At 43.7% G+C, this 25,028-nt stretch overlaps 1 protein-coding gene across 7 annotated transcripts in view; it reads right to left on the bottom strand.

The window, feature by feature from the left end:
* The window catches only part of UBE3D (ubiquitin protein ligase E3D), a 179,701-nt gene extending 156,788 nt beyond the window's left edge, over positions 1–22,913 (bottom strand). For 5 of the 7 annotated variants that reach the window (XR_003036229.2, XM_059889652.1, XM_059889651.1 and 2 more), the window contains exons 1-3: positions 22,756–22,913; positions 12,191–12,387; positions 8,191–8,281 (exon numbers count right to left, since the gene is read on the bottom strand). Coding sequence is in view for 5 of the 7 variants with exons in the window: in XM_059889652.1 (XP_059745635.1) it covers positions 8,191–8,281; positions 12,191–12,387; positions 22,756–22,832 (365 nt within the window). In the remaining 2 variants the exon portion in view is untranslated. Of the gene's footprint in view, positions 1–8,190; positions 8,282–12,190; positions 12,388–22,755 lie in introns of those variants that run through there. The other 2 variants (NM_001075711.1, XM_059889655.1) reach the window with 2 other exon arrangements.
* Between the last annotated feature and the right edge of the window lie 2,115 nt (positions 22,914–25,028).

Raw genomic sequence — 25,028 nt, forward strand, 5'->3', positions numbered from 1 at the left:
CCTTGCTTGAGGATGTGACCTTTAGTTTAACCACCTAGACCTGCTACCATGGAAACCAGGTAGATGGTAGGCATTGAATATATTGCTAGTCAAGACCAACTGTAATAAAAATGATCATTGATTGGCATATTGCATCTGGACCAGGAGCAAGTCTGAATGATCTGTAAATATCCAATGAGGATGTCATGCTTTGGACTTCTCTGAATGCAGGCCTTTGTAGGGAACCCTAGAAACTATGCCGAAGAACTGTCATAAGGTGCGACTTCCCTGGGAGTTCAGTGGCTAAGACTCTGTGTTCCCAATGCAGGGAGTCCAGGTTCAATTTCTGGTCAGAAAACTAGATCCTGCATGCCACAACTAAGACCCAGCGCAGCCAAATAAAAATAAATAAGTTTTAAAAATTAAAAACAATGGAAAAGAATTGTCATAAGATCCCTTTGAATCCTGAGATCCCTGCCTAGGGTATGAGGCTTCTTCTCAGGATAGCCCCTGCCCCTGCTGATATAAATCTTATACTTCATACCTGGAACCGTGTCATACGGGGAGACAAGGGTCCCCAGAGGGTACGTGACTTGCCATTTGCTTGAACTGCTGCAGACAACTGCCCTGTCTGCAGGCAAGAAACACGGTCTGGCCGGGTAGTGCTGTGAGTCCACAAGGTCAGCTGAACTTAGGAAAACCTCAGGTAGGCACTACTCACACTTTATTGCATGTGATGCCCATTACAATTTCTTGAGATGAGAATCTCCATTTTCTTGTTACAAAGAAGGAAAGGGAGGCTCAGACATGTTAACTAATCTGTACAAGTTCGCAGAGTCAAAGATGATAAATGAAGGCCGGATCTTAGCCCAGGTCTTCCAGGCACCAATCCCTAGGACAGAGGAGCCTGGCGGGCTACAGTCCATGGGGTCGCAGAGTTGGACATGACTGTGACTAACACTTCCACTTTTTTCCAGGTACCAAACTCTTTCCCTTGGAATATACTCCCTCTCCTGGTCACACATGTCAGTAAAGGCGACAGGGAAGGTGGGATGGTACAGACCACATGGGGTGTGACACAACAGTCTAAGGGCTGCGGACCTGGTTCTCCAGACAGTTGGGGAGCATCACAGAATTGAAGGTGGGGAAGTGACAGGTCAGATTTTTTTATATATATAAATTTATTTATTTTAATTGGAGGCTAATTACTTTACAATATTGTATTGGTTTTGCCATACATCAATATGAATCCGCCACAGGTGTACACATGTTCCCCATCCTGAACCCCCCTCCCACCTCCCTCCCCGTACCATCCCTCTGGGTCATCCCAGTGCACCAGCCCCAAGCATCCTGTATCCTGCATCGAACCTGGACTGGCGATTTGTTTCATATATGATATTATACCTGTTTCAATGCCATTCTCCCAAATCATCCCACCCTACAGGTCAGATTTTAACAAAGAGGAGGAAGACAAACAAAGGTGCCCGCTTAGAATAACAGGGGGGCCTGGACAGGCTTCTAGATCTGGACAAGCTCGCTAAGATTCTCTGTCCCCAGCCATTCTGCACATAGTGCCAATAAACAAGATCCTCAGTGCAGTGCTCAAGGCAGCGATGTCAAGACCTCATACGTCATCAGAAATGAAACTGCACCGAGATTTACAGAGATCTGGGGGACTTCACACACATTCACCCAAAATGTGGTATTTCAAACTTGACCTGGAATCACAGTGAATAAAAGTTCTACGTAATCCCATAGCTACCTATGTAAGACATCGAGCAAGAAAACACCCAATTCACAAGTCATGGCAAAGACAAAAGTGTTTTTACAGCAGAAGGAAATTTTCTGATGTTTGGAAAAAACATAAATCCTTTAAGAACAAAAGATGTATTTAAATCACAGCTCTCCTGAAAGTATATCTACTGAAAACCCTAAGACTTTGATAGGATTTACTTCCCAAGAGAACTTTCTGAAGAAAATAGATATCGTATTTTTTTCAAGGTAGTTTTTAGGTAAAAATCTGCTGAAGCTCAGAAAAAGAGTGAAATAATTTCTTAAACTTTCTCTCAGTTTAAGATTCTAGGATGAACAGCAACACATAATTATAAGTAATTAAAATGTGCTGCTGCTGCTGCTAAGTCACTTCAGTCGTGTCCGACTCTGTGTGACCCCATAGACGGCAGCCCACCAGGTTCCCCCGTCCCTGGGATTCTCTAGGCAAGAATACTGGAGTGGGTTGCCATTTCCTTCTCTAATGCATGAAAGTGAAAATTAAAAGTGAAGTCGATTCAGTCGTGTCCGACTCTGTGCAACCCCATAGACGGTAGCCTATCAGGCTCCCCCGTCCCTGGGATTCTCCAGGCAAGAGTACTGGAGTGGGGTGCCATTGCCTTCTCCTAAAATGTGCTAGTTATATTTAAATATATACATTACCATATATAAAACAGATAGCTAGTGGGAAGTTACTGTATAACACGGGAAGCACAACCCAGCGCTCTGTGATGACCTAGGGGGGTGGGATAGGGGGCAGTAAGCTGTGGGAGGAAGGTTCAAGAGGGAGGGAACATATGTATACTTATGGCTCATTCACAATGTTGTATGATAGAAATCAATGCAACATTATAAAGCAATTTTCCTCCAATTAAAAATAAAAATAAATGTGCTAGTTATTTTTAATGCATCTTAAGCATAAAGCTTTTGGGGAAAAGAACTTAAAATGCACAATTTTAATAAATGTTACTGACTGATGGTGCTTATTTAAAACTTAAACATAAAGAAGAAAATGAAATGCCTTAGCTTTAAAAGTGACCATTAATCACTGATAATAACAATGGTAATAATACAGACCTTTCACATTGGATTAGAAGCAAGTGGACGATAAAAATTTTAAAGAAGCCATCAAGTATCTAAAGCTCAAAACATAGCTGCTGGAATTTAGATAAATTTAGCTGGCATTATTTAACTGATGGCCTACAAATACTACGAAACTAGCTTTGCATTTTATTATCATTATGTACATATTTAATGTATTATCAATCCTGAATATTCATTGGAAGGATTGATGCTGAAGCTGAAACTCCAATACTTCGGCCATCTGATGCAAAGAACTGCCTCTGGAAAAGACTCTGATGCTGGGAAAGATTAAGGCAGGAGGAGAAGAAAAGGACAGAAGATGAGATGGTTGGATGGCATCACCGACTCGATGGACATGAATTGAGTAAGCTCCAGGAGTTGGTGATGGACAGGGAAGCCTGGCATGCTGCAGTCCATGGGGTCACAAAGAGTTGGACACGACTGAACAACTGAACTGAACTGAACCAATTCAGTGTGTGCCTGTACTCTCTTTTCACTTCTTTGTTCTCCTTCATAGAATTGTGACTATTCATAGGAGTAGTTATTTTCAGACTGCAATAATAGCTTGTCTGTCAAGGTGACCAATCAACTAGGTGCATATTCTGACATCTCTTATGTGGCAGTAAGTCTATTCTGCTTGTTACCTGCTAGAGTTTCAATGCCCTCAGAGCTGCTGGGCTGCCACCCAGCTCTGGTGGTGCAGATAGAACAGGGAGGGCCTTTCCAGAGACCTCAGGAGACCTCAAAAATGACTGAAAAGCAGGCTTAGGTTTCAAAGTCATCTGCTTAGCCAACCAATATAACTCAAGTCTGACATGCATTTATTTCTAAAAGACACACCAAATTCCAAACACAGTGATCATTTAGCTGGTTCTGAGACTAATCACAATGAAGTAAATTTTATTATTGTTCTTGCCTGGTATTAGGGACTTTCACTCTCAACAAGAGCATAATCAAAAATTGTGTATGTTCGGATCATTTTTACAAAACAACTCTGCTGAACTGATAAGAATACAAATTGGAGAATTTCACTGTAAAGAAACAAGACATTCTTTGTTTGTAAATAACCAAAACAAACAGCTAGGAATGTGTGATTCTGAATGAAGAAAAAAAGATGGCTGTGATTAGCAGATTTTGTGCACCCTGGTGCTAGTAAGTATTAAAAGCCATTAATGAGTCTTAATAGGTTAAACAGTCTTCTGCACCTATAATTTGCTTGATGAGAATCTTTTACATTAAAAAAAAGAACAAGCATGAGTTTTGTACTAGCCAAATAGTCATAATTCACAGAAGCCAAGGTGCAATTTTTTGAGATTCACTAATCACAGAATTTTCATGCTGGCAGGACTGTCCCCTGTCTATCTAACTGAACCTCCCAATGTTTCAGATGAGGAAACTGAGAATCAAAGTGACTTGTTCCCAGATAGAAAGATTAGCCAGCAAGCAGATATTTAACTTGGCTCCATTTCTCCCAACACGAGAGCTCTTGCCAAGATAAACCACCATATTCCAAGATGCCTTTCTGAAAAGGATGCCAACAATGAGTTGATTGTGATTACAAGCCTGCTTTGAAATACCTTCAGCTTCACTATCTACTTAATAAGCACAGCTGTCCTTTCCACCTGCACAGAACAGGTAACTGAGGGAGAAATGAGAAGACCACGGGGCTTAATGCAATCGGTCGGCCTGACGTCCTTGTGCAGACACAGGAGGAAGCGTGGTTTTCCATCAAAGGGCCGGCTGCCTACGACTGAGATGGAAGCAAAGCTTTCAGTTGCCCACTAAGGATCTCTCCACATTACCCAAGAGGCCTCCACGTGTCAGACCCACAGCTGTGACACACGAAGGCGTCCAGGGAAGCCTTTCTGTTAAGCAAGGGCGAGTTACATCCATTGTGGATCTTCTCAGAAAGAAAAGGGGAAAGAGGGGGTCATTTCCCTGGCATGCCTAAAAAATTTGGAGTCCTGAATCAAAAAGGTTTGAAACACTGTACTGGGTTAATGTGCTGGTTTGCTGATAAGGCCAATTACGGAAAAGGGGGTAGAACGAGTCTGTAAAGACAATTAAAAAGAGCTTGCCAAGTATTCACTCCAATTTATGTTATAGCCTTAAACGCTCTTCACAAGGGCTTCCCTGGTGGCTCAGACGGTAAAGCATCTGCCTGCAATGCAGGAGACCCGGGTTCGATTCCTGGGTCGGGAAGATCCCTGGAGAAGGAAATGGCAATCCACTCCAGCACTCTTGTCTGGAAAATCCCATGGACGGAGGAGCCTGACAGGCTACAGTCCATGGGGTCAAAGAGTCAGACGTGACTGAGTGACTTCACTTTCACTTTCTAAACGCTCTTCACAAGTTAGGAAAATAGGCCATCTTACAACTACACGGTTGAGGTGAGGTGATGTGGACAAGGTTCCCCAGCCTCTGAGGGTAGAGCTGGAGTTCAAACCCAGGTCCCGTTCTCCCCTCTGCTTCTCAGTCCACAGCTTCCAAAGGTCAGAATTGGGACAGTGAGTATGGTCCATCAGCGTCAGCTTCTCAGCCCTTGTTCCCAGTTCCACGGTCTCAAGGTCATAAACGGGACTGACACAAGGCAGAAGATGCAGTATCAACTGACAAAGAACAAACTTAGTTCTTTAAGACAGGCAGACCAGGAAACTCTAATCCTCTGGTGAACTTTTTTGAAGTTGCTCAGTCGTGTCCGACTCTTTGAGATCCCACAGACTACAGCTTACCAGGCTTCTCTGTCCATGGGATTTTCCAGGCAAGAATACCGGAGTGGGTTGCCATTTCCTTCTCTAGGGGATCTTCCCGATCCAGGGATCGAACCCAGGTCTCCTGTATTGCAAGCAGATGCTTTACCCTCTAAGCCACCAGGGAAGCTCCTCTGTAACTCCCAGGTCTCTCACTGTTGCAGAGGCACGCAAGTGTCAGAGACTGTGAATGACAGTTAAACCGAAGCCTGAAAAAGACAGAGAGGAGGAAAACTTTCCCAACTAAATACCAGGGCAACCTGGAATCCTCTGAACCTTCCTGGGTCAAGCAGGCCTGTCCCCGACAGCACGCTCTGCAGCCACTTCAGCTTTGGAAAATCTGAGCGAGGACGTCTCCTTCCTCTGCAGACTCAGAGCAACGCCGTGGCTTCCCCACGATCACCACTCGGACTGTGCTCTGCTCAGGACCCCGCACTTACACGAGCATGACCTTCCGCGATCTTATCTACCCAGGAATCAGAGAGCAAGTGAGACAGACTGATGGAAGGCCAGGATAAGCACCCTAACATTTATCTCATTCAAACCGGTAAGAATTTACAGAGAACGCACTGAGCCTGCTGCCGCTGGTGATGACGATGAAGACGGTGGTGAGGGTAAGAATCACAGCAGTAGCTGTCACATCCTGAAAGCTTCCCAGTTAAACTCACTCGAGCCTCCCCAAAACCCTAAGGAGGTAGCTTATATTGTTATCTAGATTTTTGTAATAATAATACCAAAAAAGAAAATATGAATGCACAGAGTAGTTAAGTAACTTCCCCAGGGTCACAGCTAGTAAATGGTGGGCACAAACCCAGATGGTCTGGCTTCCTGGTCTCTGTTACACCACACTGCACTCTCAATAGGAGTGGGGAGATATGTGAGTAAGACTGTCCCCACACCCAAAGCCTACAGTTTAATTGGGAAGACAACACATAAACCTCCAAGGGGTACACAGACCAACCTAGGGCTCAGGGGAGGCTCCCGGCAGGAGATGCTCAGTCTGATGAGTTTCAGTTCAGTTTAGTCGCTCAGTATTGTCCAACTCTGCGACCCCATGGACTGCAGCACACCAGGCCTCCCGGTCCATCACCAACTCCCAGAGTTTACTCAAACTCATGTCCATTGAGTCAGTGATGCCATCCAACCATCTCATCCTCTGTCGTCCCCTTCTCCTCCCGCCTTCAATCTTTCCCAGCTTCAGGGTCTTTTCAAAAGAGTCAGTTCTTCGCATCAGGTGGCCAAAGTATTGGAGTTTCAGCTTCAGCATCAGTCCTTCCAATGAATATTCAGTCTAATGAATATGCTGACTCTAGAGAGAAGCTATTCAGAGGGAGATGGGCATGTTCTCAGAGAGGAGGTACGTTTCACTAAGGACTGCGGTGGGGCTGCCTGTGAAAAGACTGTGGGACTGCAAGCCCATCACCAGAGCTGTGCACAGAACGTGTGTAAATAACGGTGTGTGGTTTTGCGGGTGAGGGAGGAAGGGGCTGGGGGAAGGAGACTGAAACAGGAGGGTGCGGTAGTAAACAGAGTTCAGCTCCTCCAGCACCCCGTGTGGTATGCTGAGGGCTAGTGGAATCTATCCTGGAAGAAATGGGAGGCTTGGGGAGGCTCTGAATGGGGAACCCAGCTGCCTTTGGGAAGTGCTCTTTGGTGAGAGGACCGTGGCCTTGACTAAGAGGTGGAAGAAGTGGAGGGGTATGGAGAACAAAGGAGTATCAGTCCCAGTGACTGGCCACCTCCCGGCACACAGGGATAGAGAGGACTGGTGTCTTCCCTCCACCAAGACCCTGAATGCCAGAGCGGGTCTCAGGTATGGACAGGCGTCCACTCCCATCTAAATTTCTAAGGAAACACTAACAAAGAGCTCTGAACTTTTCCTTTATAGTACTGTTAACAGTAATAAGGGTTGCTCCGTCTTTCTAGCCTATGAGTGAATAGAAAATTCAGGGAGAACGGTTCATGCCCAGGCAATAAGGAGGCTGACAGAAGGAGGAGAAGATGGAAAAATAAAAGAGACAACGTGGGAATGCAAAGAGTACAGCAAAGGGCCCTCCCCATCACGATGGGGAAATCATTGCACACCACGAGAACAGGCTACAAGATTAACCTAAGCAGCAAGAAAAGGTTAATTTGTGCTCTATACGCTGTTTTAATAAGCAGGGAAATAGGAAACAGATTTTAGAGAGGCACTAATAAAAATAGCTCAAGTAAAAAAAAAAAAATCGTGCTGCAAAAGCTTCTGTTATTTAGAAAACGCACTTCATGTGGAAAAGCTCATTCACCAGGATGACGCCTACAACGTGTGATAGCTGTCGTGTCTGATTTCAGAGGAGCGGGGCTGGTCTGCACCGACTTCTGCACCCAAGACAAGCCTCCCTCCCTCAAAGCCAGCAGCCTGCTGTCCCCCTTTGTCAGCTGGAGGAGACCTAGCTGCCCCGTGATTGCTGGAGTCTGGGGGCTGCTCTGGTTCAAAAAGTGACATTGAGCTGGCTCTCATCTGAAGGCTACAGACTGCCCTCTTGGCAGTTCCTTCAAAAATTCTGATGGGAAAAGAGAACAGCCACTGCCAGGCGCAGAATAAGTCAGTGCTAATCGTGCTCCTTACCTGTCCCTTATGATGACTTCACCACAGGACTGGCAATAAAACGTGCAACATTCTTGGTCTTGTGAGCTTTGATTAAACACTGAAATCAGTTCTAGAGGAAATCAAGGAAACAGCGTGTCTTAAGAGGTTTGGGATAAATATATTGACATACTTAAAGAGTTTAATAGCTGCAATAAATTATCACCAATAAACACTGTTTATGATCTACCCAGAAGTACACACTTAATTAGTATTATCTGATGACTCAACGCCAAGCAAATATTGGGAATGTTTTTAAAAAAACACCAGATTCTGCTACATGTTTCACAGCTAGGTATTGCCCTAAAAATTATGTATGTAACATAGCACTGAGTTATCTCCCTCATTCTAGAAATACCAATACTAAAGGTGAGAGAGAAGGAGCTATTTCTTCCACATCGAGCTAACTACACACAGCTTCTCCTTCCTTAGCTTTCTTCTGCTAGACTTAGGGACAGTTTTTCATCACTGAGACTGCTGGTAAACAGAGTTCTTAAATTTAATTCGATTTAAACAAAGCTGATGTCCGGTCTGGATCGTATCAGTCTGTACAAACAATATCAATCTTGAAATTGGTCTTTATTGGGCAGGTCTCTGGGAATGAAATAGCTCCTAAGAACAGTTTCATCTTACAAGAGCAAAACTCAATTTCTGATTAAAGCTGTGGGAAAACAAATTATTTCCCACAGTATATGAAAGAGCAATGTAAGACAGAATGTTCCCTTAGTTTCTGCTATTTCATTCACAAAGAAAGGAAACTTTCATTTCCAAAAAACCCCAAAGAACAAAAAACCCAATCCACAAAAATATCTGTTAAAAAAGTCTGAGGCGTCCCTGGTAGTCCAATGGTTAAGAATCCCCCTGCCAACGCAGAGGACACAGGTTCAAGCCCTGATCTGGGAAGATTCCACATGCCACGGGGCAACTGCGCTCATGTGCCTAGATCCCGTGCTCTGCAACACCACAGTGAGACGCCCACACACAGAGAGTAGACCCAGCTCACTGCGACTAGAGAAAGTCCGCATGCAGCAACGAAGGCTCTGTGCAGCCAAGAATCAATAAAATAAAAAATAACTTAAAAAAAATTAGATTAAAAGAAAAAGTCTGAAGAAATGAGGTTATATCCATTAGAATCAAGCCATTTGAATTTTGTTGTTACTTTGTATCTTAAGATCTTTTAAAAAACATCCATGCTAGAAAGTTTAAGCCTTGAGAGTTAAAAATTCTGTTTAATTTCTAAGACTGCCCTGTAGCACTAAAGTGAACCCAACAGTATTCTTTAACTCTGAGCAGAAAATAAGACACCCCAGATTTTCCTTTCAGGATGGATAAACAAATTTTCAACGACACACTGCCCTCTGCTGCTCGCCCAGCGGGATGCAGGCTCAGGATCAAGTCAGAACCTTCTGATACAGGGGCATCCTGGGAAGTACTGCTGCCTGGGGATGAATCCAATGCTGATGCTCCATCAAATTTTACTGCAGCCAGTTCTGGGTCAAGGGTCACGTCTGACCTATGTGTTCAGAACCGTGTAACAGTATGTCTACTGTAGTCCTTAAAAGAGTATTCTTATAGTCGAAAAGTTTACTTTGCAAAAATTTCGAAACATAAGATTGAATGCTAAAACTGTTTGCTTCCTACCACAGATTTTGATTTACGTTTACAATAGTATGCACCTATCTGATATTTTGTACCTATCTGATATTTATTCATTGAGCAATGGTTTCAGTTCAGTTCAGTTCAGTTCAGTCGCTCAGTTGTGTCCGACTCTTTGCGACCCCATGAATCGCAGCACGCCAGGCCTCCCTGTCCATCACCAACTCCCGGAGTTCTCTCAAATTCACGTCCATCGAGTCGGTGATGCCATCCAGCCATCTTATCCTCTGTCGTCCCCTTCTCCTGCCCCCAATCCCTCCCAGCATCAAAGTTTATTCACCACCTATTATGTGGAAAGCACTAAAGCAATTAAGCACTGAGGAATCTATTTTGAATACCCCTTAATGCACTGCAGAACAGGACTTTGAATGTTTTCCCTTTTCAGATGGTTAAGCAAAATATATGTTAAAAATGTAGAGAAACTGGAGATCCAAACAATATGCAAACCAACACACAGCAGTCAATTTACTTCGTCTGACAGTTAAAACCAAACAATAATGTTTGCTTATTTAAATTAAAAAAAAAATAGTTCAAGTTTTGCTATTTGTCTAATAACTGTTACAGAATATGCACAGGCAACAAACTAATTCTGTCTCTGGAAGGTTTCCATGCCTCCTTGGTATGGGACCTAAAATCATGGTCCCAGAAAACCAGCAGATTTGAAAACACTCCACTGTGGCTTTCACGCCTGCTTGTCCCCAGTTTCCAGATGTGACCCCTGATTCCTGCAGTGGTTACTGTTCATCATCGCTAAAGAAAGGCAAGGATGTCACAGGAGTCTGATTCCCAAGGCCTCTTTCCTGAAACCACCCTCCCCCTGCCCATCATCAGGTACTCTCAGAGCATCTGTTAGTCTGTGTCCCATCTCAAAGGCCCATCCCTCCTTCCACGGTTATTCCAACAGTCATTCTTAGATTTATCCTATGCCACTTCAGCTCTAGGACATTTCTTTCCTATAACCAACCCTGCTCAACTCAGACTGATTTTTCACTCATCCAGGACTTGAGCAAAAATCACTCTCTAGCAAAAAAAAAAAGTGAAACTCCCTCTACTTCTCTTTCTTTTCAAACGCCAGGACAGAGGCTCCAGGAATGCCTGACATCTCCCCAAGAGCTCTTGGTTACCATCTTGCTGACTCTGCCTCAGGGCTCCTTGCAGCTCAGATGAAAGGCTTCATATCCACATGGCAACAGAGAAATCCCAAATGCAGCTGTTAAGAACTTTAATCCTTCTCAGAGAATGAGCATCACAGCCATTTATTACAGCCTCCGCTTCCCCTTTTTACAGCATTTTCAATCCTCTGAAGCACAGTACTCAAATGGCAAGAGAGGAAATGTACCAAAAAGGTCATTAAATTATTTTCAGAAACGATTCTATGGTCTTACTGAATCCATACGCCAATAACAGAATACTGGAAATCTAACAGGCACAACAACAATATGCATCAAACTTCAATTCGGAATCTTTCTACTGGGCTGGCCAAAACCCTTGCTTGGGTTTTCCCCTAACATCTTCTGGAAAAATCCAAAAGAACTCTTTGGCCAACCCAATGTCCTACTCTCTCTAGTTGGAAATGTCTCTACGTGTATGGGATTCTTCCCATCATTGCATTCTCTGGTCAGATATCACTCTCCCAGAGTGACCTTCCCTGACTCTCATCTGCCCCTAGTCATGCCCTACACTGTTATTCTGTTTTACTCCTCCTACGGCACTCCTCCTCCTAAGTCTGTATCCAAGTAACTTGTGTGTTCAATATTTGTTTCCACCATTAGAATGTAAGCCCTATGAGGGCAGAGATCGTCTAGCTTATCTACTTGCATACCCCAGCACCTAGATCAAAAGTTCATATTTGCTGGATGAATGAATGCCTTCATACAAGGCTTTAAAATCAACCAGGTCTGGCACACTCGCCCTCTGATTTCATCTTCCTATCAACTCTGTGAGCCAGGTTATTTTACAGTTAAAGAAACAAAGCAGGGAGGACACAGGAAAACCTCTGTACCTTTTGCTTCATTGTGCTGTGAACCTGAAATTGCTCTTAAAAAACACAGTCTCATAGGAAAAAGAAAAAAAAAAAGACTCTTAAAAAAGGCTGAAAGAAACAAACTGACCTGTTCAACTGCATGCAGTTAATAATGAGCAGAGTTGGCAAAAAAACAAACAAAAAAAACAAACTTAGATCTTTTGGACCCTCAGCTCTTTCCTGCAGGTGATGAGCCTGATCCCTTCACTTGGGAAAAGTTCAACTCCCCCCCCCCAAAAAAAAATCACCTTTGATTTATAATGAAAAAGCAAATGCAGAGACAGAAAGGCCAGCGCTACTCACCGGGGCGGCTCTCGGCCCGCGCGTGTAGCCGCAGGTGCAGCCCGTCCCCGGGCACGTGCTGCAGCCCGCGGCAGGTGGACGGCGCGAGCCTGACCCCTGCCGGCAGCCGGAGCTCCGTGCAGCCGCCGGGGCTCTGCATCCGGAGCGAGGACGGCGTTACCGAAACAGCCATGGGCAGACCTCCTTCCTTGGAATCCCTGGGAATTAGAAATAACAGGCGAGAGATGATTTCACATGGATGAAAACCAGACGATGAAAGAAACTAAAATGGCCAAGGAGCCCTCTGTTCTTCAATCAGGGCCCTGAGTCTAGTCACTGTCCCAGGATAAAAAAACAGCAGTGAACCTGTCATAAAAGAAACGGATCTATTAAATGAGGTCAGAGTACTTTCTTCTGTCAATGTAACATTAAAGTTCACAGACACATTTTTCATTCTTTTCTATTCTTTTTTTTTTAATGTTAACCATGCATTTAAAGCATGCACTTTTTTCCCTTGCTAATGATCCTGAGTGCCAATCTCTCCTCTAACCCTGGGCTTCCTCCCTGTACTGAAGCCTGAACACCGCCCCCTCGCCGCCTCCAGCCATTCTGTTGCACAGCAGGCCACTTCCTTTCCGGACACCCCCTCTCCTGTCTCACCACTCTTTCTGTCTTCAGCTTCTGTGAACCAGCACAGCGGAATGCTGGTCGGTCAGACATCACTCCCTAGTTCATCAGAGTACTTCTGGCCAGAAAATTCAACAAGGTTGCCTAAGACAGTGGCTTATTCACCTTTGTTTCCCTTGACCCTAGCGTGGTTTGGACATTTATTCACTTACTCAACACCCCTTTTTTGGGTTCTACAATGTGCTAGGTACTGGGAATAGGACAACGACTAACAGGGCATTCTCTCTGTACGCTGCCCCCACCCCAAGTAGGGGACAGGCAAGAAAAATAGGAATGATCAAGACAGCATTAAAATGACGCTGTACTTACTCATGATAAACATAGGGGACTATGGAAGCAGTGGAGAAGGGCAGGGACTCTCCCAGGCCTAAGCACTAAATAAATGTTATGTAAATAATGAACGGATGAGTCAGTGACATATTGTTTCTGAGACCAGCATTTCAATGATGTTTTATGTTATTTATAGTAAATTAGGGTAAAGCATTGGTATTTGATATACAGGATTTTGATAAGGAGGCCTGCTGCTGCTGCTGCTGCTAATTCGCTTCAGTCGTGTCCGACTCTGTGTGACCCCATAGACGACAGCCCACCAGGCTCCCCCGTCCCTGGGATTCTCCAGGCAAGAATACTGGAGTGGGTTGCCATTTCCTTCTCCAATGCATGAAAGTGAAAAGTGAAAATGAAGTCACTTAGTCGTGTCCGACTCTTAGCAATCCCATGGACTGCAGCCTACCAGGCTCCTCCAACCATGGGATTTTCCAGGCAAGAGTACTGGAGTGGGGTGCCATTGCCTTCTCCGATAAGGAGGCCAGGAGTACGTAAAACAAAAGGCACAGGAGAAAAAAAAAAAAAAAACTCTGTCAATTTTAAGAATAAAAAAAGAATGAAGAGAACAATCTAGTGATGTACGAATACCAGGCAAGAAAGGATCCAACCCACTACAAACACAGATCACTTGATGTAGTAACAGAGTAAAATACAGCTGCTGTCTACCAAGCACCAAAAGTATACAAGGGGATAAAGACATCTAGAAATGATCCCCCTGTGAAGCTGGAACATGCTTAGCATTGGACCAGAGCAGCAAAGCACAGCAGCAGCCCATCTGCTCAGTGTCACTGGAGTGCAGAAGGTGGGCCACCTGCCTGAACGTCATCCAAGTAGAGAGGTCACACCCTGTGTTCATGTGTGAATCTTGGCCAGGCTTCCTATTTTGCCTTAGGAAGGTGTAAGATTATTTTATGGCTAGTTCCTTTTTGAAGCATGTGGACCTGCACTTAATTGGCAATACAGAATCAAGAACTAGAGTCTTGGGAATTTCCTGGCAGTCCAATGGTTAGGACTCTGAGCTTTTGCTGCCACGGCCGAGGGTCTGTTCCCTAGTCAGATCCCGCACCGTGCTTGGCAAGGTCAAGAAACTTTAAAAAGAAATTAAACAAGAAATTATTTAAGAAACAAAAAACAAAACAAACAAAAAAAAAACCTGAGTCTTTTCCAGAGAAGACAATATCAAACTTAGTCAAAAGTCTAGTCTTCAGAAATGATGTTGAAGAAATAATCCTCTAAAGCAGATGTCAGAAAACTTTCTATATTAAAGGCCAGATGGTGAATATTCAGGTTTTATAGATCATATATGGTCTCCGAGGCACAGTCTACTTTTTCTTTTTCTTAACAACCCTTTAAAAAATATAAAATCTATTCTTAGCTCACAGGCTGTTCCAAAGCAGGCCACAGATTAGATCTGGCTCATGGGCCATGTTTGCCAACCACGGCTCTACAGACACCATTTGTCCAGTTGGTTACTTCAGTGACTTTCAAGCTGAACCGTGCAGTTGGCAATTGGAAGTGTCTCAAAGGAAACCACCAGGTTCCCAGGTCTCCGGCCCCCTATCCCTGGCTTACCACACTTGCCCCTATCCCTGCCCCTTCCCGAAAGACTCAGTTACACAGGGCAGAGAAAGGTAGGCACCTGACCAAGGGCAGGAGCACCACCGTGGCCTGGGGTAGACGTGAGAAACCCCACAGGGGGAGGAGAGTGGCAGCCAGGAGGGCCGCCCAGCGAGGATGCCCCGTCTCACCATGGAGTTTCTGGGCCCGTCTTGGTCTGCTCAGGTGGCCATAACAACACACCACAGAATGGACGGCTTAAACAACATTGATTTCTTATGGTTCCAGAGTCTGGGAAGTTCAAGATCAAGAAGCTGACAGACTCCGCTCTTGGAGAGGGCCTCCATCTTGGCCTTCTGTCTCCTCATATGGCAGGCATAGGAAACTCTGGTGTGTCTTCCTCTAAGGACAGGAATCCCATCATAGTGGCTCCACCCTCATGACCTCATTGAAAACTGATTATCTCCCACAGGCCCCATCTCCTAACACCCTGGCATTGGGATTTAGGGCTTCAGCATTCCCTGAATTCTTAGGGAACCAAAACATTCAGTCTATAACAGAGCCAAGCAGATGAGGTAGGTGTCAATAAAGAGTGGAGGGAAGGGAAGTAGGAAAGAATGCCAGTGGAAAACTCTACACAGAGTGAAACTTACCGAGTATACTAATACACGGCATGAGGATAGTGGAAGCCAGGATTCGCACGGGGGGAGAACAGCTACAAAGAGGGCAAGGGAGAAAACCACAATGGATCCTGTGGTAGTAGACTAGAATCTGAAACACTTGGGCAAAATCATGATTTCCAATGCATATTTTAGGTTAGCACAAAAGTACCTGCACTTTTGCAAGTGCTGAAATTTGCTATTTGATATTGGATTACATTCTAAATAAATGTGATTATGTTATATATCATTTTAATGCACATTCCCAATTTTTTGCCAATGATTTATTACTTGCTATTTATTTTATTTTAGACTATGGAAATGATGCTACAGAAAAAGCAAATTCCAGTGATTTTCTTATTTGAATTCAAAATGGTTTGTAAAGCAGTGGAAACAACTTGCAACACCAACACCACACATGGCCCAGGAACTACTCATGATCATGCGGCGCACTGGTGGTTCAAGAAGTTTTGCAAAGGAGATGAGCCTTGAAGACGAGGAGCGCAGTGGCTGGGCATCAGAAGTTGACAACAACCAACTGAGAGCATCATCGAAACTGATCCTCTTACAACCTCAGGAGAAGTTGCTGAACAACTGGACATCAAGCATTCTACAGTCATTCAGCATTTGAAGCAAAGTGGAAAGGTGAAAAAGCTTGGTAAGTGAGTGCCTCATGAGCTGACTGAACATCAAAGAAATCATTGTTTTGAAGTGCTGTCTTCTCTTATTCTACACAACAATGAACCATTTCTTCATCGGACTGTGACATGCAACAAAAAATGGATTTTATACAACTGGTAATAACTAGCTCAATGGCTGGACAGAGAAGAAGCTACAAACTACTTCCCAAAGCCAAACTTGCACTAAAAAAAAGGTAGTGGTCACCACTGTTTGGTGATCTGCTGCCCATTCGATCCACTACAGCTTTCTGAACTCTGGCAAAACCATTACATCTGAGAACTATGCTTAGCAAACTGATGGATGCCTGCAAAAGGGAGGGGTCAGCAAAAAGGGCCCTATTCTTCTCCACAACAAGGCCTGACTGCACATCACACAATCAATGCTTCAAAGTTGAACAGATTGGTCTTTGAAGTTTTGCCTCATCTGCCATATTCCCATGAACTCTTGCCAATACATTTTTTGCAGGGAAAATGCTTCCACAACCAGCAGGAGGCAGAAAATGCTTTCCAAGAGTTTGTCCAATCCCCAAGCACAGATTTTTATGCTATAGGTATAAACAAACTTATTTCTCATTGGCAAAAATGCATTGATTGTAATGGTTCCTAGGGCTTCCCTGGTATCTCAGCTGGTAAAGAATTCACCTGCAATGCAGGAGAACCTGGTTTGATTCCTGGGTTGGGAAGATCCACTGGAGAAGGGATAGGCTACCCACTCCAGTATTCTTAGGGCTTCCCTGGTGGCTCAGTTGGTAGAGTCCACCTGCAATGCAGGAGACCTGGCTTTGATCCCTTGGTTGAGAAGATCCCCTGGAGAAGGGAAAGGCTACCCACTCCAGTATTCTGGCCTGGAGAATTCCATGGACTGTATAGTTTGTGGGGTCACAGAGTCAGACACCACTGAGCAACTTGATATAAAATTCATAATTCAAAACCAAAATTACATTTGCACCAAAGTAATAAATAAAGTTAATAAATATAGGTGTATTATGATATATTTACAAACACACACTATACATGAATACATAAGCATAATACATATGCCATACACAGACTAGTTCTGTCTAGTAGAGGGTCTGGGAGAAGTGACACTCCAATAGTAATGAGCACACTCTATACCCAGATCTTGGTTTCTAAAGGTCATTTTCTACTTAAAAACAAATGGAAAAAAAAAAAAAGAAACAAAACAGAGTTCCTTGGAAAAAATAACTACATCCAGGATTGGGACAAGAAAAGAATGAGATGAGCCTGAGTCTGGAATATCTTACTGTGAAACTAAGTAAGCTAAGCTAAGTCACTTCAGTCGTGTCCGACTCTGTGCGACCCCATAGACGGCAGCCCACCAGGCTCCCCCGTCCCTGGGATTCTCCAGGCAAGAACACTGGAGTGGGTTGCCATTTCCTTCTCCAGTGCATGAAACTGAAAAGTGAAAGGGAAGTTGCTCAGTCGTGTCTGACTCTTAGTGACCCCATGGACTGCAGCCCACTAGGCTCCTCCATCCGTGGGATTTTCCAGGCAAAGTACTGGAGTGGGGTGCCATTGCCTTCTCCGAAACTAAGTAAAGAAGAAATCAAAGACTAAAAAAAAAAAAAAAAAACGCAAGCAAAGAAACAGACATCATCTTGAAGGGACTTCCCTGGCCATATCTGGTTGTAATTTGAGGAAAAAAAAAAAGTAACCCACTGAATGAAACACAACCACCATACTGAGATGGGTGTAAATAACTGAGTGACTGTACCTTAACTAAAAATAATAATAAATAAATAAATCTGAATAAAATGAAAGTATGAGGAGGAATAGGGCATTCCCAAACTCTCAAAGCAGCTCTCCAATTAATACTTATTGATAATGAAAAGAAAAAGGGTAATTTATGGTGAAGAAGCCTGGCAGATACCACCTTATTTAAGTTCTCAAAGTTAACATGAACTTTAATTGAATAAATCAAAATCATGTGCCACAGGATGCAATGAGAACACAGCATCAATTTTGTGATATTCCTGCCAAAGATGTACAACCTGAATCTAATCTTGAGGAAACATAAGACAAAACCAAATGGAGGGATATTCTACAAAATAATTGGGCTGGAATCTTCAAAGCTGTATCATTAAAGTCAAGGAAAACCGAGGACGTCTTCTAGACTGAAAGAGATGAAGAAAACATGGGGATGCAGGGCATCACTCTGAACTGGATTCCTTCGCTTTTACAGATATTAAGTAGACAACTGGAAACACCAGAATAAGGTCAGACTGTAAGACAGCAGTAACACATTTCCCAGTTTTGAGAGTTGCATGCTGGTTGTGTAGGAGAATGTTCTCATTTGTAGGAAAATTCAGAGTAAAAAAAAATATTCAAGAGTGACAGCAACTTACCCTCAAGTTCACGATTGTTTCAAAACAAAGTTTTTGAGACCCTAATTGCCCACACTTTTTACCTGTGAGGCTTTTGTCACTATTCTCTTGTGTTTTTTCAGAAACTGCTTGAACCTACCTAATGACTTCGCATCTCACTGAGTCCAAGCTAGGGTCCTTTCAATGGTCTCTAAGACCCAGTGATATGCTAGAGGCAGTTGTTAAAATTCCAGGTATTATGCAAACCAACTGACCTCACTTTGGTAGTTTGACATCATCTACGGTGAAAGTATTTACACCTCAGGAATCAATAAATGCTGCAGATCAGAAAGGATTTTTGTTTGGTTGGTTTTCCTGGAGGAAGGTCATTGGTTTTCCTGGAGTAGGTCATTTCCTGGTGGTTATTTCCATTTCCTGGAGAGCACATCACTGTAATAGCCTTTACTATGTGCTCCACCGGCCCATCCACATCTCTCTGAACCAAGCACCCCTTCCTATTTCTGTTCTCTCGGAGGGTGACAGTCTTTCACTAGGTATCGTACATTTCCAAACATCACCCCTTTCAGTTTATTGTTCCAATGTTAGTTTTTCATTTGGAATAAAGGGTTGGAATTTTTTTTCCCTATCCCTTTTCCTGTTTTACTTTTCCTAAAGCCTTGTGTGTTTATATTTGTGTGTTTTCGGCCCACCTCTTGCCACCATTAGACTATAAGCTCATTGAGAGCAAATACTTTCATCTTTGCTGTATTTTCATCTAGCTGTATACCTAGCACCTAGAATCTTAGTTTGGGCCCTAGAACAGGAACTCTGTAAACATCTTGGATTTAATGAATGGCCAAGGTTTATCCCAGGAATGATAAGATGGTTTAACATAAATAGATTTTCCTAATGCAATTCACATATATAAAGAATAAAGGGAAAAAAATAGGACCATCACAATACGTGCAGAAATCATTACAGAAAACACAATGTCTATTCATGATGAAAACCTTTAGTAAACTAGGAATATCCCATGGACGGAGGAGCCTGGTAGGCTACAGTCCATGGGGTCGCTAGGAGTTGGACACGACTGAGCGACTTCACTTTCACTTTTCACTTTCCTGCATTGGAGAAGGAAATAGCAACCCACTCCAGTGTTCTTGCCTGGAGAATCCCAGGGACTCGGGAGCCTGGTGGGCTGCCGTCTCTGGGGTTGCACAGAGTCGGACATGACTGAAGCGACTTAGCAGCAGCAGCAGCAGCAGAAAGGGACTATGCAATGTACCAAACAGACTTTTTCCAAAAAGTCAAAATTATCACACTTAATGATGAGATGCTAGAAGTATTTCTTTTAGGATTAGGAAAAGAATAATAATATCATTTACACTAACTGTAAATAGACTAAAAATTCCAATTAAAATAAAGAGACTGTCAGAATGGATTTTTTTTTTTAAACTCCACTTAGTACAAGCTTTTAAAATTTTACATATAAAGACACAGGTTGAGAGTAAAAGGGTAAAAAAGACATAACATGAAAACAGTGTAGTTAGCTGATTTCTGACAAATATACTGAGTTATTTCAATGAAAGAAATGACAGGTATTTAATTAACGGTGATGGAACAAATGGAGATATTCTTAAAAAAAAAAACTTTGGCACCTACCTGATGCCAAATGCAAAAAGTAATTTGACATGATCACAGACCTAAATGTAAATGGTAAAACAATGCAATTCCTAGAAAATAGACATAGGAAAAAGTCTTACGACTTGGAGGTAGGCAAAGATTTCTTAAGACACAAAAAACACCAATTGTTAAAGAAAAAAAGGTGCAGTACACTGGACTTCACTATGCTTAAGACTTTCTGTTCATTAAAAGGCACTATTAAGAAAATTAAAAGAAAAGCTACAGATAAGGAGAGAATAGTCTCATACTCACAGGCACAAACAAAAAAGATCTTATTTCCAGACTATACAAAGAACTCTTTAAAATTCAACAATAAGACAACCGGATATTAGAAGACACTTGACAAAAGAACATATATGAATGACCAAAAAGCAAATGAAAAGGTGCCCAACATTATTAATCTTGTATTTAATTAATAAATCTTGTATTTAATTAATACAAATTAAAATGACAATGAGATACTACTTTAATCCACTGCTGCTGCTGCTGCTAAGTCGATTCAGTTGTGTCCAACTCTGTGCAACCCCAGAGACGGCAGCCCACCAGGCTCCCGCGTCCCTGGGATTCTCCAGGCAAGAACACTGGAGTGGGCTGCCATTTCCTTCTCCAATGCAGGAAAGTGAAAAGTGAAAGTGAAGTCGCTCAGTCGTGTCTAACTCCTAGCGACCCCATGGACTGCAGCCCACCAGACTCCTCCATCCATGGGATTTTCCAGGCAAGAGTACTGGAGTGGGGTGCCATCGCCTTCTCCGACTTTAATCCACTAGATTAGCTAAAATCCAAAACTGACAACACTCAATGCGGACTAGAAAGTGAATGTGTTGGAATTCTTTTTTTTTTTTTTTCCCCCTGGCTAGAGTATAAACTGGTATAAACAGCTTTGGAGAACACTTCCTTCAGCAGTTTCCCATTAAGTAAAGTCATCTAGATGGCACTAGTTATAAAGAATCTGCCTGCCAGTGCAGGAGACACAAGAGATATGGATTTGATCCCTGGGTCAGGAAGATCTCCTGGAGTAGGAAGTGGCAACCCACTCCAGTATTTCTGCCTGGAAAGCTCCATGGGCAGAGGGGGCTGGTGGGCTACAGTCAATGGGGCCGCAAAGAGTCAGACATGGCTGAGCACATACCGTATGACCCAGCACAAATACAACAATGTACAAGTTTTATTCATAATAAGCTGGCTTGAGAATCACACAAAATATCCATCAATAGAAGAATGAATAATGAATTGTCATATATTCATACAGTGGAAAACTACTTGGCAGGAAAAAAATGAACGGACTATTGAGCCATGTGATAACATATTAATAGATGAAACATGAATCTCAGAAACACAGTAGAAGAAACCAGAAACAAACAAGTACATACTATATGAATCCATTTATGCATGATTCAAGAAATGGCAAACTGATCTTTGCTGAATGAAATTAGAATAGTAGTTACTTTTTGGGTTGGAGCAATTGACTGGTGGTAAAGCTCAACAGCCAAAGAACACTAGGGACAATGAAACGTTAGGTTTCTTAACTAGCTTAAAGAAGGAAGAGTTATCCAGGGGAAGCATGAAGGGTTCCTTTGATGAGGGGAAGTAAGGATGTTGTCTTGTTTCCTTTTGCCTAAGGTTTTGGGCTCAGAATAACTTTACAAGGTGAATTTGAATTGGACATGAAGCACTTCTTTGAACTCATGATTTGAGAAAGGGAAGACACAGCAGAAAAAGAGAAAGAAAGAATCCCTATTTTACAATTGAAAAAAATCAAATTAAAGGATTCTACTCTGGTGAAGTAAAGCTAGGATTGAAACCAGTGCTCATGCCAAATGCAAAACCACTACACCGGGTACCTGGCTGGTGTCAGGGAAAGAGAAGGCTAAGCATCAGAGTGAAGTCTACCTTCAGAGTGGTTCTGTGTAATCAACTTCTCAGGATTTTAACATCTAACTCACTCTACTTGAAACAGTGGTCACAGTGAACAGTCGAGGTACCATACATCACCAAACCAAACAGGAGAACACTTTTCCTGAAAGTTTTATGTCTGTGTAATGAACAGCAAGTTATTGCAGATTTCTTCTTGGAACTACGAATATGAAAGAAAGAAACAGCTCCAAAAAGAAGCCTGAAACCCTTGCTAGCTGTTCACGGAAGACACATTTATTGAACGGGTGCGTGCGTTCCTCTGCATAGAGAACAGCTTGTGCAGAAACCAAACCAACAACAAAAGGAGTATATTTACAAAATAGGAAATTCTCATATTAGAACAGATAACGAGGATCCCAAAGGGGCAACGTATTTTTTGCACTGTTTTGTTGGAAGCATGGGGCACTGTCAAAAGTGTTGCACATTAGGGATCCTCAAACTTTAATGTGCATCTGAATCCCGGGAATCGTGAAGTTCCGATTCAGCAGGTCGGCTATGGGGTTGAGACCATGCATTTCTAGAAAGCCCCCGGGTGATGCTAACTGGGAAGAAGGTGAGGCGGGGTGGGCAACCGGGGCGCGCGGTTTGCATGTGTGGAGAGGGTACTCCACTTTAAGGAACCCAGAGGCTCGCTCTAAGCAACTGGAAAAAAGAAATTCAAAACCCTATCCTTCCGAGAGAGGCGGAGCCGGCCGGGGCGGCGTTAAAGCGAGGACGGCTGCGCCTGGGAGGCCAGACTCCACCGCCCGCCTTACCCCAGAATCAGCAGCGCGCTCTGCAGCCGTCTCCGCACCTCCAGGAACACGCGCGCCTCCGCTGCAACCGCCGCCATGCGGACGCTCAGCCGAGAGCTCTGGAGACCCGGCCACCGGGGCCGGAAAGCGGCTGCACGTGCGGCTTGAGCAGGAACCGCGGCCGCGGTGGCGGCCGCGCGGGCCTCTAGGACCTGGAGCTCGGGTGCCCGCCAGCCCACAGCGCCACCTGCCGGGCGGAGAGCGCGCCGCCGCGTGGATTCCATCAGTGAGAGTGAGCGCTTTCAAAGCCGGCCTTTGGGTCAGAGCTCAGAGAAAAGGTGGCAACGGGGAAGCCAAACTGTTCTTCCACTCCGCTTCTTAAGGGCGCGACCTGATGCACCAGGCTCCCTGTAAATGACCTTCAAGGTCGGACCGCAGAACACTGCTTTGGGTAGCTTGGGGAGAGATGAGACTGGACGAGAGGGGTAGGCAAGCATTTATCCCCAGCAGGGTCTAGAGCCCAATTCCTCACCCCAGATGCACTTTACCTTCAATTTGGTTTTGTTTTAATGAACTATAGTCTCTTTGGTTTTTTGTTTTGTTTTTATAAATCCTGGTCTGTGTTTGATAGTTCTCCTCTGTCTTGAGGCAACAAATGGCCAGGACTGACTTAGCTGCCGCTTCCCAATTTAGACCAGAAGGCTCCAGAATGGAAAGGGTTGCAAAACTTTGAGAAGTTCTCTGTTGTCTGCACAAGAGAGAGTATGGTTAAGTCCAGTATCATGAAGCACAGGATTAAGCATTCCCATAACCTGTGTTATTTTGTTTCTGATGTTTTATTTTTTTGATTAGAGTATAATTGCTTTATAATGTTGTGTTTGTTTCTGCTGAACAACAACCTGAATTAGCTATGTGTGTGTCAGTGTATCTATCTATCTATCTATATATATGTATCTCTTCCCTCTTGAGTCTCCCCCAGTCCTACCCCTCTAGGTCATAACAGAGAACTAAGCCAAGTTCCCTGTGCTATACAGCTGCTTCCCACTAGCTATCTGTTTTACACATGGTAGTGTATATCTTCAAAAACAAGATAGCATATATGTGTGTGTGTGTGTTAGTCGCTCAGTTCTGTCCGACTCTTTGCAATCCCACGAAATATACATGCATGTGTGCATGCATGCTCCGTGGCTTCAGGCTTGTCCGACTCTGTGTGACCCTATGGACTGTAGCCTGCCAGGTTCCTCTGTCCCTGGGATTCTCCAGGCAAGAATACTGGAGTGGGTTGCCATGCCTTCCTCCAGAGGATCTTCCTGAACCAGGGATCAAACCTGTGGCGTCTCCTGCATTTTCTGTATTGCAGGAGGATTCTTTACCACTAAGCCACCCAGGAAGCCCCATATACATACATACATACATACATACATACATACATACATGCTGCTGCTGCTGCTAAGTTGCTTCAGTCGTGTCCGACTCTGTGCGACCCCAGAGACGGCAGCCCACCAGGCTCCCCCGTCCCTGGGATTCTCCAGGCAAGAACACTGGAGTGGGCTGCCATTTCCTTCTCCACATACATACATACATATATATAGAGAGAGAGAGAGTAGTATTTACATAATATATGCGGTGCTGTGCTTAGTTGCTCAGTCCTGTCCGACTCTAATGTGACACCATCGACTGTAATCCACCAGGCTCCTCTGTCCATGGGGATTCTCCAGGCAAGAATACTGGAGTGGGTTGCCATGCCCCCCTCCAGAGATCTTCCCAACCCAGACATTGAACCCAGGTCTCCCACATTGCAGGCAGATTCTTCACCATCTGAGCCACCAGGGAAACCCAAGAATACTGGAGTTAGGTAGCCTAGCCCTTCTCCAGGGAATCTTCCTGACGCAGGAATCGAAGCAGAATCTCCTGCATTACAAGCGGATTCTTTACCAGCTGAGCTACCAGGGAAGCCCTTACATTATATGTATATATATATATATATATACACACACACACACACACACATATATCTACAAGTTTGTTCTCTATGTCTGCCTCTCTATCCTGCCCTACAAATAGTCTAATCAGTACTATTTTTCTAGATTTCATATGTATGCGTTAATACACAGTATTTTTCTGACTCCATGCTATATGACAGACTTTAGGTTCATCCACATCACTACAAATGACCCACTTTCGTTCCTTTTTATGGTTGAGCAATATTCCATCATATATGTATACTATATCTTCTTTATCCATTCATCTGTAGATGGACTTTTAGATTGCTTCTGTGTTCTGGCTTTTGTAAA

Source organism: Bos taurus, chromosome 9, assembly GCF_002263795.3.
Source record: "Bos taurus isolate L1 Dominette 01449 registration number 42190680 breed Hereford chromosome 9, ARS-UCD2.0, whole genome shotgun sequence".
Classification (NCBI taxonomy): Eukaryota; Metazoa; Chordata; class Mammalia; order Artiodactyla; family Bovidae; genus Bos; species Bos taurus.